General features: G+C 45.8%; 1 protein-coding gene and 1 long non-coding RNA gene across 12 annotated transcripts in view; one reads left to right on the top strand and one right to left on the bottom strand.

Moving 5' to 3' along the window:
- RBFOX1 (RNA binding fox-1 homolog 1) overlaps positions 1–15958 on the bottom strand; it is a 2185863-nt gene that overhangs the window by 1949149 nt on the left and 220756 nt on the right. For all 11 annotated transcript variants that reach the window (XM_033428861.2, XM_049699911.1, XM_049699912.1 and 8 more), the window contains exon 2: positions 13199–13237. In XM_033428861.2, the coding sequence (XP_033284752.1) occupies positions 13199–13237 (39 nt within the window). The remainder of the gene's footprint in view (positions 1–13198; positions 13238–15958) is intronic.
- LOC125961530 (uncharacterized) overlaps positions 1–15958 on the top strand; it is a 199756-nt gene that overhangs the window by 162999 nt on the left and 20799 nt on the right. The gene's annotated exons all lie outside the window — the stretch shown is intronic.

Raw genomic sequence — 15958 nt, 5'->3', positions numbered from 1 at the left:
GTTCTCACCTTTCATTTGCCCTTCAGGACCTTGAGAATATTCCTTGTCCAGGAGCCCACTCAGCCCAAAGATCACTCCTTCTTGCTCCCAGAAACAGCCGTTTGCCAGAGGTCTCTGGAAGGTTACTTCATGCCAAGATGGCCTGCTCTGTGCACAATAGTGGCACATTTAGAAGCAGGAATAGCACAAGTAGCCCCATACTCCACCCTGTGCCCTTGGCAGGCATCCTTTATTGATCAAGACATTCTTTCTTAGGAACCTGGGTGTGGTCTCAAAGTCCACGCACACACGCAGCACTTCCAGCACTGCCTACAATCCATCAGCGTTAGCATGGAAATTAGATTTGAATCAAGTGCCTGCTTTGTCTTCTTTCCCGGCTCACGTGCTGAGTTTTGCAACGAGCCACCCTGGCTCTCTTTCCTCCACAGGCTTCACCTATGAAAAGTCGCACCTCACCCGCCAATCCTGGCTGGGCTCCAAGAGGCAGGAGAAGCAGCCAAATGCACATCTGCCCATCTTCTCCTTGGCCTGGGAGGCAAACTCCTTGTTTCCAAGTGCGGCATGGATTGTAAGACTCCTTCAGCCTGCAGGACCACCAGGCACAGAAAAGTCATCTGTGTTCACAGTCTGAGAAATAATAAGGTCCAAGTTGCCCAGCCCCAGACACTTCACGGCCCACCTAGGCCAGAAGTCTTATAGGCACTGGGTCTCCGAAAGAGACTGGAAAAAGCATTGTGATGGCAAAAAGGGATGTCCCATGGGCTTCTCGTGTGACTCACCATAGTGAAAGTTGCAAGTGTAGGATCCTACCTGGGATTCGCACCCCTGTCATCACTACCTAAGAAAATGGGTTTTATGGGCTGAACTGTGCCTCCTCCAAAATTCATATGTTGAAGTCCTAACCTCCAGTACCTCAGAATGTGACTATACTTGGAGATACAGTCTTAAAGAGGTAATTAAGGTAAAATGAGGTCATATGCATGGATCCTAATCAATATGACTGGTGTGCTAACAAGAGGAGATTAGGACGAAGACATACACACAGGAGGACGACCGTGTGAGGACACAGGGAGAAGACAGCAACCTACAAGCCTAGGGGAGGGGCCTCAGGAGAAAACAACCCTGCAACACTTTGATCTTGGACTTCCAGTCTCTAAAACTGTGAGAAAATGCATTTCTGTTGTTTCAGCTGCCCAGTCTGTGGTTAATTCATTACAGCAGCCAAGCACAGTAATACAAAGGCTGACCAAGAAATTTCAGCCTAAGGAAGTACACAGTATCTACCTTTTCCAGGACATAGCAACTGGCCACGATCAAGAAGAAAGACACACAGCTAGGTGATAATCTCATCCTTGAGAGCTGAGAACGTGTTTCCATGGCACTTGTCATATGGAACAGTTGAGAGATTCAAGCCAGCATGTATGGTTGTCAGCCATAAGCTCGCTACTGAGTTGGGGGAAGATGCTTAATTTAAGACCCCGATCCAGCCTTAGATGACACTAGTGTAATGAAGGAGCCAAACAAGAAAAGAAAATTCAAGTCAACATGGAAAGTACCACCACAGAGGTTGTGTGGACCAATGCAAGTGTAAAGAGGAATAACAAACTAAGTCCTCCACTGCTAACAGTGAGCGTCTTTGGATATTTTTAGACTTACTATACTTGTGTGGGAAGCCAGGCACTGATAATCAATGACAAGATTGTGCATGTGGCTACAACCATCACAAAGGGTACTTCTGCAATATCTATGGGAATTTAAAATGCTCTGACCTTTGCCCGGGCCATTCCACCTCCAGGGATATAGTGTACATGGATTTCCTTGCAAAATACAGCTAGATGTATGCACACTGATGTTCACTGAAATATCGTTTCTAAGAGCAAATTCGTGGAAACAGCCTAACTGTCGCAATCAAACAAATCATGGCACAGAGATAAGATGACATTTTATGCAGCCATCGAGAAGAAAGGAATAGAACTGATTGCGCTGGGGACTTCCCTGGTGGTCCAGTTGGTAAGACTCCACGCTCCCAGTGCAGGGGACCTGGGTTCGATCCCTGGTCGGGGAACTAGATCCCGCCTGCATGCCACAACTAAAGAGTTCACATGCAGCAACTAAAGACACAGAGCAGACAAATAAATAAATATTAAAAAAAAAAGAACTGATTGTGCTGATATAGAATGAGCTCCAAGATACAAGAAAAAAAAATCAAGTCACAAAAGAGTGTATTCTGTGTGACCACTTTGGTATCAGCGTTGAATACCAAAGTGCTGCTATACACATTCACACACTAGCATAGCCTTAGATGATCTTTCTAGAAGGAATTCAGAAAGCCAGTGGGAAGTAGGACAGGCTGGGCTGGGGGGCCAGGGGATAAGGCATTTTGTACCTTTCTGTCCCCCGTGAATTGTCTAACCAAGTGCATTTATAATGTCAGCAGGAGTTATCTAGGTGATGGGATCACAGAATATTTTTTGTTTTCTTCCTGTATACTTGTATTTTGGAGAAACAAAGCTGTAGGTATTGTTTTTTTAAATCTATGTATGATGTATAGATGGGTGAGGTGTTTCTAGATGTGTAAACAGGTATGCATGTGTTTTTATCTCACCTCCTTAGAACCTCTGAGGGAGATTAGGAGAAAATCCCTCATGGGCTTCAACCTGTGGTCAAATGCTTCAATACACACCATTAGCAATTCTGCAGAGCACAGTGGGGATTTCTTTTGTGTTTCTCCCTTGAAAGGAAACCAGATCACAAGTCACTCTGTGAATCTGAGACAGCTCCCATCTCTGGGGAGGACCCTGTCACCTGAGCATCTGAGCAGCCCCAACATGCAACAGACCTGTGCATGGAAACCACCTCTTGACTGGAGAAAGAAGGGCTTGTGGACAAGGTTCAAGTTCCTGGTGAGTGAGCTGGAGGATAGGGAGAGGGAAACAGAGGAAGGGAAGGGACCAGGACGTTGAGGACCAGTCTCTGACTCTGCTTCTGGGCAAAATGGCTAGAGGGCAAGAGGAGGCAACTTCAGGCTCATAGACTGTTTCAGGAAACCCAACTTTCTCTGTCCGTGAGTAAAGGTAACAGGGGTGGAGTGGTTCTAAGGAAATGGAACTACCCGACCTGCAGCTCGGCCTCTGGGCGTGGCTCTGGAAGGGGGGCCTTTGGAATCAGAGTCCTGAGTTCAAATTGCATCTCTACCCTCTCCTAGCTGTGTGGCCTTGGACAAGTCACTTAACTTCTCTGTGCTTAAAGTCCTTGTGTTAGGGAAGGAGATGAGCAACAAACACACCAACAAGCCAATCTAATGACAGCACCAAGATGTGACAAGTGCCATAAAGGAAATCAAACAGATGCTGTAACAGAGAAGAATGGGGGTCAGGGAGGTCTCTCTGAAGAAGATGGCATTTAAACTGTGACTCCATTTATACGTAGTGGAATAAGCCACATCTTGCCCATTGTATGAGCCCGGGTTCCAGGAGGGAACAGATGGTACACTCGAATTAGGATAATTTGAGAGGAATTTAATAAAGGGACTATTTGTAAAGGTGGGGATGGGGTTAGGGCAACCACAAGAGATAATGCAGTGTTCTGGGGCTAGTAACAGTGGGATTTCAGGCTCTGCCACCATCTCTGAGCCTGAATACAGAGAAGCTTGCCTGCTGTCTTGTTTAGGAATGCAGCAGCCCATGGGAGGAAGCAGGGTCTGTAAATGCCCTGCCCTCTCCTCTTCCTCCCATAACCTGCATGGCTCCCTATTGCCCAAACCCAACCAGAAGCCAGTGGGCAAGGGAGCCTGGTACTGTGATCTATACAGGGAAGGCTCCCAGGTCACAAAGAGGGTAGAGAAGAGCAGTGGGTGGATCTGGAGAGAGAAACTGATGCTATCCATCCATCCATCCTTTTGCACCTCTGAGTCTTGAGCTGGCACCTCAGAGTTCACGAGCACTTCTAATCCTGCACTCGTGAGGCCAATGAGAATTACCTTGTGTATGTTTTATGCATGTCTGTTTAACTTTAATTCTCAGTGATGTTCTACAGATATACTTCTTCATGCAAGGGGCTTTCGCTGTCTAGAGCTTGAGATGTTCCAGGTAATCGATAATGCTGCAGCTCTGATTCCAGGTTAAATAACTGAACATTTATTACCCATTACTGGAAGGCACACTGGGAACACTACTGCCAGCAGCACGCAGCCCCGTAAATGCTCACAGCCTTCCCTCTTTCTGTTGGTCCACTCAGATTGGACAGTGTGAAGACTGTCCCACTTTTAGAAATCAAACCCCCTTTGCTAGTCTAGCCTAAATTGGGATGAAAAACACCAAGGCTCTGGAATTTGCTCACCAAGCTGAGCCTCCAGGGAGGAAGTAACATTTGGCTGTGGAATCGGGAATGTTTGGCTGCCTCTTCCGTCACCTGCGCCTCCAAGGGAGACAGGGATGCAGAGCTGCAGTTCTGTGGGTTGTGAATTCCTTACTCCCTCCCTACTGAGCTGCTGAAGCAAAAAGAAGTGGTCGCCTAAAAGTGGGGAAGCCAGGCTGGCCACCAGGATGTGCAGTGAGAGGCAAGAGGACCTACATTTGGGTTGGGTGAGCTGATCTTTCCATCACATCCCTTCTGCCTGAGTTGACGGAAAGCTTCATACTAATGGCTGGGGAAGAACAATAGGGCCTATGCCAGAAATTCCCTTCAGGGACAAGACACATTGTTTTGCAACTCTGCATCTCTAGGGAGACCTTTCTGCAATCAGAAAGCTGTGAAGCACCCACAAGAGAAGTAGCCATAAGGAATCCATCCTGAAGTACAAGCCCATCATAAGAGGGGAGAGTTAGGTACCATATGTACCCCAGCTCCTCGATATGGAGCTTGTGATTAGAGAGAGCAACAAGGCAGTGACTGGAGATCAAAAACAATCTAGAGAAAATCAGAACTAACTCCTTTAGGTGTCCCATCCCTACTGAGCATCTTGTAGATTAAGAGAAACAGCCAGTGCAATTAATTCAACCACTTATGCAAAGTAAGACCAGTTCCCAAATTGGAAGTGACCGTCCAGGCCACCTGGTAGGGAAGGCAGCCTGTCTCCAGGAGGGAGGTTGAGCATTTCCCTCTTCATTCTTTGGGTCTTTACTTGGTGGTGAGACGGTCATAATCAAAATCACTACCTCCTTCACCAGCACCATCATCATCATCAAATCCGCCACAGTAAAGGCATCCAGGGGAATTTTTCAGTTCTCCTTAAATGGGCTCTGGGGACCACAGATAAGCAGGCATCAAATACCCACAGGCTAAAAGATATTCCTCAAAAAGGTTGTATGGTCACAGCATATTATAAGCATAGTAAAGGTGCTAACAAGCCCTGCAGTGAAGAAACCAAATTAGCTTTTTTCCCCAAACTTAGACAACCACAGTAACATGACTACCACCTTTTTAGAAAACTTCTCTGGGCACTTAACACTATGAATGCCCTACACAACGAATGTGGGGTACATTGCTTGAAGTTAGTGGTCCCCAACCATGGCTGTACATTGGAAGGTTTCAAAGGTACTAACACCTGAGTCCCACCTCAGTGTAGATGAGCTACCAATGTAGATGGCGGCCAACTTGTCAACTTGACCCCTGCCATGTCTGCTTGAGACCATACCTAGCACTTCATCACCATCCCCCAAAGCCAATGCCACAGAACACTAACCGAAAATGGACATGTTGCTGAACATTCATGAGGTGGTGGGAAGGGGAAAATGCTGCACATTAACAGTGCAGAGCTTCCTGACAATTCCCTTCAAAAATCTCTGATCTTTCCCCATAGTTTTCCTCCAAACGGCAGTTGCTTTGTTCTCTTTTCACTTCTTCTTCCATTGCTCTTCCCGCCCAGCGGTCTCTAAGCCTCTATTATCCTAACCAATTCCCTTCTGAAGCTAAGCTTATACAGCTCACTCAGGAAGAATAGTAGTGCTCTGTTCTTACTCAGATCACCCCCAGGGGTCTTGCCCCCCACTCTAAATTAGCTTGTCAAAGTATATTTTCCAAATCCATATCCACGAAAACATCCGTTACAAAGAGTTCAATATGAATTCTTGCGGCTAGATGGAGAGGAAGACATTTTCATAAGACTACCTGGGAGGACTGGACTGAGAAAGATTAACCAGGAGGGCTGCATGGAAGAGGTGAGCCTCCAGCCATCTTGAAATGATTCATGTAGAGAAAACAGGAAGAATCTGGAGGTTATGGACAGGGTCTGCACAAATCCCATAGTCTGGGAAAGGAGCTGTGGGAGTGGGGAGGAGGAAGAGAGGAGGGAGGTAGCGAAAGGTTTGTATTGTGATAGACTGAAGGCCTTCGACGGAGCAAGTAATAATACCAAGCGTGTACCTTGCCCTCACCATGTGCCAGACACCGTTCCAAACACTTCATTTATCTTGCTTTGCTTAAACCCCACAACAACCCAGTGATGTGGGCACTGTTATCCCAGTGAGTCAGCAGCTGGGCTGGGATTTGAGTCAAGGCAGTTGTCTTCAGGGGCCATTTGCTTAACCACTGCATTAAAGAGTAATGAGCTAGAGCACCAATAAAAACAAAGCCAATTAAGCAGGCAGAATTGAGATTCGAGATTCTGGATTAACCCAGAATCTCGCTGTCACAGGCAGGTGCTTGGACCCGCAGCAGCAGCATCGCCTTGGAGCTTATAAGAAATGCAGGATCTCAGGCCTCACTCCAGACTTACTGAATCAGGTTCTACATCTTAACCAGATCCCCCAGGGGCTTCCTCAACACATGAAAATGTGGGTGTTGCTGGTCTGGAAGTTGGGGGTCAATATCGTAAGTCTAGTTCGAGAAGGGGCACTGTGGGTGGAAACAGAGCAGGTAAGAGCCCCAAGGAGCTGCTGGGTATAAATACATTGCCAAAGCCACATACAGCCGGCAGCAGTCATCCCTGACAGTGAGCAAGACAGGCATGGTTAAGAGCCAGAGCCAGAGCCAGAGCCAGTACTAATGGCTCTGCCACCCACTCAAATGTGTGACCTCTGGCGAGTTACGAAACACCAAAGACTCACTTTCACTGTCTAAAAGTGGAGGCAAAGGACAGCTCCTCACTGGGTTGTTGAGAAGATTAGGTGAGAAATTCTATATCTGGTGCTTAGCACAGTGCCTCTTACGTATTAACCCCTCCACCAGCATTATCTATTACTACGACAATGTCAAAATTACAACTTATGGGCGTTAAGCTGGCTCTGAAGTCTCAATTATAGTGACAATTCCTGGGAACACAGAAGAGGGTGCAGAGAAATGCAAAGTGCAGGTGAGCTAAATGTCCTCATCTTGCCTGGATGGAGTTCAAAGATGCCATTTCATTCCTGACTGACTATTAGAGAAACAAGGGTTACAGCATCCTTTTCAAAGAAGTGAAAGGCAAACCACATGTAGAATGCCTACCTTCCAAATCAGCAGGTAAGATAAAAGCAAATCAAACAGAATCTGCAACACCAAGAAGAGAGAAAATAAATGAAACAGCAAGAAAAGTTCTTTTAAGGAATAACTTTTTAAATGACAGGTGATCAGACATATATATTGGCAAATATACTGATGCTGAACTCCTCAATTAAAAGGCTACAGACAGGGTGAATAAACAAGATCCACCTATAGGCTACTTCCAAGAGATACCTGCATTTCCAAGAGGAAATTTTAAAAGAGTAACAATGAAAGCATGTGCTCTGGCCCATGGGAACCAAAGACAGATGGAAAGGAACACTGATTTTAGAAAAACCCAAGGCAGAAAGCATTACCCAAGGTCAAGATAGTCATTGTATATTAATAAAAGCTTCATAACCAGTACTAGTCAGTAAATCCCCCTTGTGAGTCAAAGAACAGGGACTCAAAATATATAAAACACAAACTGTGGCCAGTACCAAGAGAAACGAACAGAAATATAGTAGCTCTGGGAGACCCTAACCAACCCATCTCAGATTAAAAAAGGACCCAAGGCCCTTATCATAAAATTAATAAGGTTTGTCAGATAGAGAGCACAACTTTACAAGTGTCCAAAGGGTATTTCAGGAAAATTTAGCCAGACTTGCCTATTTATCGATCCATTCACCCACCCACCCACCCAACCAACCATCCACCCACCCATCCATCCATCCACCTACCCACCCAACCACCCACCCTACTACCCATTTACCCACCCATCCATCCACTGATCCATCCACCTAACCAACCACCCATCCATCCACCCAACTGCCCACCCATCCATCCACTGACCCACCCATCCAAAGTGCATTGAGAATCTACTCCCTACCAGGTACTATACAAGGTGCTGGGGATCCAATGAAATAAAAAAATAAGGTGCTTGCTATTAGGAATTTTACAGACCTCCTCCAAGCACAAAGAAAAGAGGTAAGTGGACAAAGTTATTAAAAACAGAGGCATGATCATAAACAATGGGGTGTGACAGTGTAACAGGAGTAATAATGTGTCAGCAAAGGTCTCAGGTTTTCATTCAACAAGACATGTGAAGACAAGTGAGCAAGATGTGGTTCTTGAAGCGCTTATATTTTAGTAAGAGAGAGCCGAGTAAATAAACATGAGCACAGGAAAAGAATATGATTCCGGATAGTGCTAAATGGCATGAAGAAGATAAAACAGAGCAATAGAAAAGAACCTGTGTGGGGCAGGAGAGACGCTGATTCTTTGGCCAGTCATCAGAGGCTCCTGAAAGAAGACGGCATTGGATCTGAGAGCCTCCAAGGTCAGAAAGGTGCCTGGGAGCCAGCTCATGTCAGGGTGTCTGGGCATTATTCTTAGAACCACGGGAAGCCTCTGGGTACTTTGAGCGGATAGTTCCATATGGTTCTGCCGGGCCCAGAAGATACCTTGGGTTCCCTGGGGAACCAAACACCCTTCTAAGCCAGAGCTACCTAGGCCGGCAGCCTTGCAGCATCCACAGAGGCTCAGATGGTAAATCCTGCTCTAATTACACTGGTAATTATGAACCGACACTTGCTGAGCTGGAAAGAGCATTCCTTCTGTTAGGAAATGATCGCTGGGAAGCCAGTCCCAGCCTCTCAAACAGGGAGGGTGCCGTGAATTTACAAACAGCGGATGGAAGGAGGTGAGATGGGAGCATAGGCACCACCCTGAGAAGTAAGTGAGGAGCCTGGACGTTGGGAAAGAGACTTGCTGGAACGTCCACACCACCTCTTCCTGTCCTCAAGGCAGCATCAGAAAGAACAAATACCATAGTCAGTCGGACCCAAATTCTAATCCTTGTCCTCCTCCAGGGAGCTAGGTGACCTGGAACAGTTATTTGCCTCTCTGGGTGTGAGGCTCCCCACCTGCAAATGGGTTTACTAATGACCTTTCTTGTGGGAGTCCACCTAGCACACAGTAGATCTGAGAAACGCCAGACCCTTCTCTCCGGGTTCTCCCACACCTCTTGGTCAGAAGCTCTGGAGGGAGGAGGAAGGAAAAGAGGATAGAAGGAAGGGAACTGCCAACCACAGAGGTTATTATGCTCCCTGGTGATGCTGCAAGGGAGTTAAAGAACCCGTGATAATAGGATTCTCGCCCAGTGTTCCCTGTGACGGAGAACAACAGAGACACGAGAGCAGAGCATCCACCAGAACGCACAGAGGAGGCAGACGAAGGCAGGTGATCAAAGGAATAAATCCACTGCGATCTGAAAAACAGCCTGCCTGCTTTCATCCATCTGGGAGGTGATGCAAGGACTCACACTCCGGCCAAAAACACACTTTTTCCTACCCAAACCGTGAGTGCAGCCATGGGCGTGGCAGGTTTCCAGAACAGACCCCCTTGGGGCTAATCAATCTTCTCCTTGGCCTGGCCATGTCTCCCAGTTCCTCGGCCCCCACTCTGAGCTAAGCTTGAGAAATATGCCACTGCCAAGGAGATTTATCCATTTTAAAAGGTCAGAGAATTACTGCCATTGAAACCTGTGCAAGGAGCAGGTGTAAATATGCCCCAGCTCCCCTTTGTGCTTTATCATGCTCAGGAGAGGAAGCCTAGGGGAAGTTACTTTCCAGGCAGAGCATTTAACTCCTTGGTGCCTGGGGAGCCAGGGACTCCCTGGGGACAGGACCTACCTGCCCATGTCACCTGTATCACCCTCTTCTCCCTCTCACCTGAGAAGCATCCCATCTCCAGCTTCCTGGGCTGCCAGCAATGCTAGGAACCTAGAGCCTCCCTGTGCCGTTTTGTGCAGCATCCTACTGGGGGTAGAAAGATGAACAACTCCACACAACAAATTCAGACCTCATCCCAGTTACTGCCAAAGTATTGAGAACGCAGGATACAAAGTCAGTTAAAAAAACAATCACCTTGACCGTAGATGCCAGATCACGTTTTGCAATATGCCTCCTAGTGGTTTTACTAGGAGGAGAGAAGAGTGGAATGTCATTCCCCCAAAAGGAATTCTCATTTTCTCACAACCGACTGAGAAGTTCCCAGCATCTCAAGATGTTCTAGGGACTGTGTAGGTCCGGGAAAGCCCAAACTGTAATGGGTTTTTTAAAAAATCACCACACTAGTGTGGAAAATGTTGATGGCTGAGGGAGTCTGGAGAAGCCTGCAGACACAGCAGGGAGAATCCAGGCTGCAGAGATGCATAGACCCGGGTTCAAATTTCAGCTCTGCTGCTTACAAGCTGTGTGACTATGGGCAAGTTACTTCACCTCTCTGGGCTTCTACCCACAAACCCTGGTAGGAAAAGAGGGATGATGAGACCTAGTCTGCCTCTGTGCTGTGGAGATTGAGACTAATTCAAGTATTGTCACACAGCTTACAGCTGATACCCAATGAATTGTTATTACTTTGTCAAGTTGACTTCGTCAGCCCTGAGAAAAAGAGAAAGAGATTGAGTAACAAGTTCAAACAACCTATCAGCAAATCAAGTGACTACTCAATCAACTGGTCCAGCAACTGCACAGACTCTTCAGAGTTTAAAGGTCAAGACGCCACATGGAATGAGGGAGACTGGCCAGGAATGATACATTTGGTCCCTCGAGGTGAGAGGAGCCTACCTGCCCTCCACTTTCCCTGCACTGCTGCTTTCCCCAGGGCAGTGCACAGAATAGGACGTGCTAAATGGGGCTGACACGCCCAAATGCAGGAAAGCATGGTGGTTGGAAACACAGGCCCTGGAGCCAGCCTGCCAGGCTTCAAATCCCAGCAGACACCAGAAACCTTGCCGAGACTCCTTTTCCTCTTGTTATAGATGGGAAAGTTTTGCAGTTCTTCAAAAAGTTAAACACAGAACTACTATATGACCCTGCAAATCCACTGCTAGGTATACACCCAAAAGAAGTGAAAACAGATGTTCAAACAAATACTTGTACACACATATTCAAATCAGCACTATTCACCATGGCCAAAAGGTAGAAACAACCCAAATATCCACCAACAGACAAATGGATAGACAAATGGGGTCCATCCATACAATGGAATATTATTCATCCATAAAAGGAGTGAAGGGACTTCCTTGGTGGTCCAGTGGTAAAGAATCCGCCTTACAATGCAGGCGACGTGGGTTCAATCGCTGGTCAGGGAACGAAGATCCCACATGCCGCAGGGCAACTAAGCCCGCCTGCCACAGCTACTGAGCTCACGAGCCTCAACTAGAGAGCCCACGTGCCGCAAACTACAGGGCCCACATGCCCTGGACGCTGCAAGCCACAACTAGAGAGAAGCCCACATGCCGCAACGAAAGATCTTGCATGCCACAACTAAGACCCAATGCAGCCAAAAATAAATAAAATAAATAATAATTTTTTTAAAAAAGGAGTGAAGTACTGACACAGCTACCACGTAGATGAATCTCATAAACATTATGCTCAGTGAAAGAAACCAGTCACAAGTGGCCACACATTGTTGGTTCCATTTATATGAAGTGTCCAGAACAGGCAAATCCAGAGAGAGAGAAAGCACATTAGTGGTTGCTTAGGGCTGGGAGGAGGGGGAGTGGGAAGTGAGTGCTAATGGGGTTACCTTTTGGGGTGATGAACATGTTTAGAGGCAGTGGGTGCACAACACTGTGAATATACCAAATGCCACTAAATTGTTCACTTTAAAACGGCTACTATTATGTTATATGAATTTCACATCAATAAATTACTTCCCAAAAAACCCCACAGTTCCTCAAATTCTTCTACCAATAACTGGCAGCCAACAGCAGGAGCCTGGGGAGTGCGGCTCCAGGGGACAGAACGCTGGGAGGAGGGGAGGGGGCCGTGGAGCACAGAGCCCACTCTAATCACCCCTCAAATGACAGAGACCACAGATTCAGACTCTCCGTGAAGCCTCCTTCACCACTTAAACATCTCCAGTCCACTCAAGGGCCAGCCACATGTCTCTCCAATCCCATCACACAGGAAATTTACATGTTTAATAAAAAGCTGCCATCTTGACACTAATCTTAGAAAAAAAAAAATTCTTACATTTGTATTAATTTTCCTTCCCGGTTTTAATTGAAGAGAGCATACAGCATCACAAGGGAAATAAAACCTTACTTTGTCTATCTGAGGGCCATACAGCTTCATTAGAAATTACATTAGTTCCTCATTAAGCAACAATAATAATGTAGAGTTGGAATCAATTAAAAAAAAATGTTTTGCCCCAAGGTATAGATCCATTTGGTTCAATTATATTCTTACATGGCCAAACTCTGGTGGCTCCAATGCTAATAAAAATGTGGCATGATGCCGGAAGATGTGGGCTTCCTTTATTTGTCTTCAGATGAATGATGAAATAGAGGGAAGGGCTTGATTCCCATCCTCACAACCACTCTCATCATTCCTAATGAGAAGCCACCTAACCACCCATCTAGAGCTCATACATCAAAAGTGTGAATAAGTTTCATCTCACCAGCTTTCCCTGGTCAATCAGTAATAACTGTTCTCTGTAAGGGTTGAATTGTGCTATGGTTGATTACAGATGTCTGCCTTGGGCATGGGATTGGACGGCCATGCCTGGTAACAGGTTTGTGCCAGTTATGTCCAGGAGCCCCTCCAACTGGGAGGGGAGGTTAAGAAAACTATAGGCTATGAGCGCTGGCAATTCCCACCCTTCTCCTTAGCATGCCCACTGCATGGCTGGGCTGGGTTTGCACAGTAATAGGGAGAATGAGACTTTTTTACCTCCTTCATTTCCATCAGACTTAACAAAAATCCTAAATCAGGACAAAATGAGTACTTACCTCACCCTCGACCAGGCTGTATGGCAGGGACAGTAGATCCTGCATAAAAAAATACAAAGACAAGAAATGTTGAGTTTCGCATTGAAACAATTGTTTTTCCTTTGTTTTTCTCTTAGACAAAATAACTATGCTCCTTGGAAAGAAATATTTGATTCATTTATTCCGAAAATGTTGATGGGGTGCCTAACACAAGCGAGGTGCTATTGTAGGCTCTGTGTTTCTAGCAATAAACAGACGACAAGTCCCTGCCACTGGGTGGGAGAGAGGAGGAAGGACGTGGCAAATAAGATAATAAATAACCATAAATGAAGATAATGTCAGATAGTGATAAGTCCAATGATGATAACAAAATGGGTTGTGGGATGGAGAATGACAGGTGCTACTTTATGTTGGGGAGGGTTGAGAGTTGAATGACAAGAAAGAGCCAGACATATCTGGAGTAAGTATTTTCAGTGTAGAAACAGCAGTTACAAAGGCCCTGGGGCAGGCACAAGTGGACAAGGGCCAGGAAGCAGGAAGTTTGGAGTATCGGGATAGTCAGACATCAGGGAGGCAAGCAAGGGCCAGATCATGACTAGCCTTGAAGGTCAACATATGGAATTTGGGTTTTCTCTAAGCAAGTTCAGAAGCCACCAGAAGATTTTAAGCACACTTTCACAGAACCAAAAGCCACACCCTACTCAGTAGGCCCAAAGAGCCCCCACGCTGTGGACTGACCCACGCACATGCTCCACTTGTTCTCAGAATGCCGAGCCAGCTCCCAGCACGGGAAGGGCCCCGGCTGAGACAAAAGGGAAAAGGTGAGTTGCACAGACACTTTGTAAAATGCAAATCCCAGGGCCAGGTGGCCCCCGGGCCTGGGACATCACTATCCAAGCCAAGTAAACCTTCTCTTCCTTCCTCTCTCTCTCCATCCTCTGTTTGCACTTCCACCATATTTCCTATTGGTCGAGATGGTTTCCCACCCAAAGGGAGAGAAGACACCACAAGCTCCCCTTTTCCTTGCCCAAAGCTCAGATTGAGCCCCTTCATCACATGCCTGTGGCCTCCCACAGCACCTCGGACTCCAAGGCAGAGAAACAAGAGAACCCCTTTCCTGGACTCTGCTGAACCAAAGAAAATACCCTGGAACTCGCTAGTCCCAGCCAGGGCTCCAGGCCCAACAAGCTGCGGGGAGCTTAACCAAGCCAGTACCTTAAAGACAAAGAGATGGGACGTTGCTCTGCTTTGCTGCCCAAGGTCTTGGGCCCAGGAGACCAGGCCACCTGAGAAGACAACGTTCCACCGTTACCGCCCATCCATCCCAGGCTGAGCTCCAGGCTCCCCTCCTACTTCACCGGGTGGTCGTGGGGATTAAATGAGATACCACACACCTGGTTCACGGCCACCACTCAGCAAAGGCCCCAGTGTCAAGAGCTGTTAATAGCCTAGACCAGCATCTTTGCCCAAAGCATCTTTGCCACAAGCCTTTTTGCCATAAACATTTTCTCCACAAATATTTTTGCTGCAAAACTAATTGGCTGTAGGGTAATTTTACTGTAAAAGATAAAATAACAAAAAAGTAAAGAGGGATGTTAAAAAGGACATAATGTAAAATGAATAACAAAATTTAAGACTTTATTGTAAAATACAAAATATTTGCACACATTTAAAATGCGTGCAAATATTATACAATTGGAATATTACTCCGCCATAAAAAAGAATGAAATAATGCCATTTGCAGCAAGATGGATGGACCTAGAGATTCTCATACTGAGTGAAGTAAGTCAGAGAAAGACAAATATCACATGATATCACTTATATGTGGAATCTAAAAAAACTGGTACAAATGAACTTATTTACAAAACAGAAAGAGTCACAGATGTAGAAAACAAACTTATGGTTACCGAGGGGGAAAAGGGAGGGGAGGAATAAAATGGGAGATTGGGATTGAGATATACACACTACTGTATATAAAATAGATAACTAATAAGAACCTGCTGTATAGCACAGGGAACTCTACTCAATACTCTGTAATGACCTATATGGGAAAAGAATCTTAAGAAGAATGGATATATGTATATGTGTAACTGATTCACTTTGCTGTACGGCAGAAACTAACACAACATCGTAAACCAACTATACTCCAAAAAATTAATCTAAAAAATAAAAATGAAATAAAATGCATGTAGATTCACAGCAATACTGTGCAAATAACTGACAAGGATCCATCTCAAACACCAGGATGCATGTTTGTAGCTGAGCTCTGTATCACTACTGCTTCTTCTTGGCAGATGGTCACATGGCCATTGGTGAATGTTCCAAAGTTCTGTTGGAAACATGGGTTCAACTTAGCGCCTTCAAATCACCTAAAGATTTGCAAACTGATGCTATCGTTTTCTAGTATAATATGTGATTTGGCTTTGCACTCTCAATTTCACACTTCCAGTTAAGTTTTATCACCGTGTTTTCTATCAACTACATCGATACAGTAGTTGTTACCATCCACTGCTTTAAGACGACCACATCTACTCATCACTGTTTAGACCATCACAAGGGCGAAGATGGATGGAATATAAAAATGGGAGTCCTGCGTCAGTGAGGAAACGAAGCCAACTGTTCGCCAGTTATTTTATCTTTTACAGCAAAATTGCCTTAGGGCCAATTAGTTATGGGGTGAAAATGTTTGCAGCAAAGATGTTTACAGCACAGAAGCTTTAGGGCGAAAATACCTAGAACCATTATTAGTATGTTTATTACCACTGTTGGTCAAGTCCACGC

Source organism: Orcinus orca, chromosome 16 (genome assembly GCF_937001465.1).
Source record: "Orcinus orca chromosome 16, mOrcOrc1.1, whole genome shotgun sequence".
Taxonomy (NCBI): Eukaryota; Metazoa; Chordata; class Mammalia; order Artiodactyla; family Delphinidae; genus Orcinus; species Orcinus orca.
This window is presented reverse-complemented; position numbering and strand designations above follow the sequence as displayed.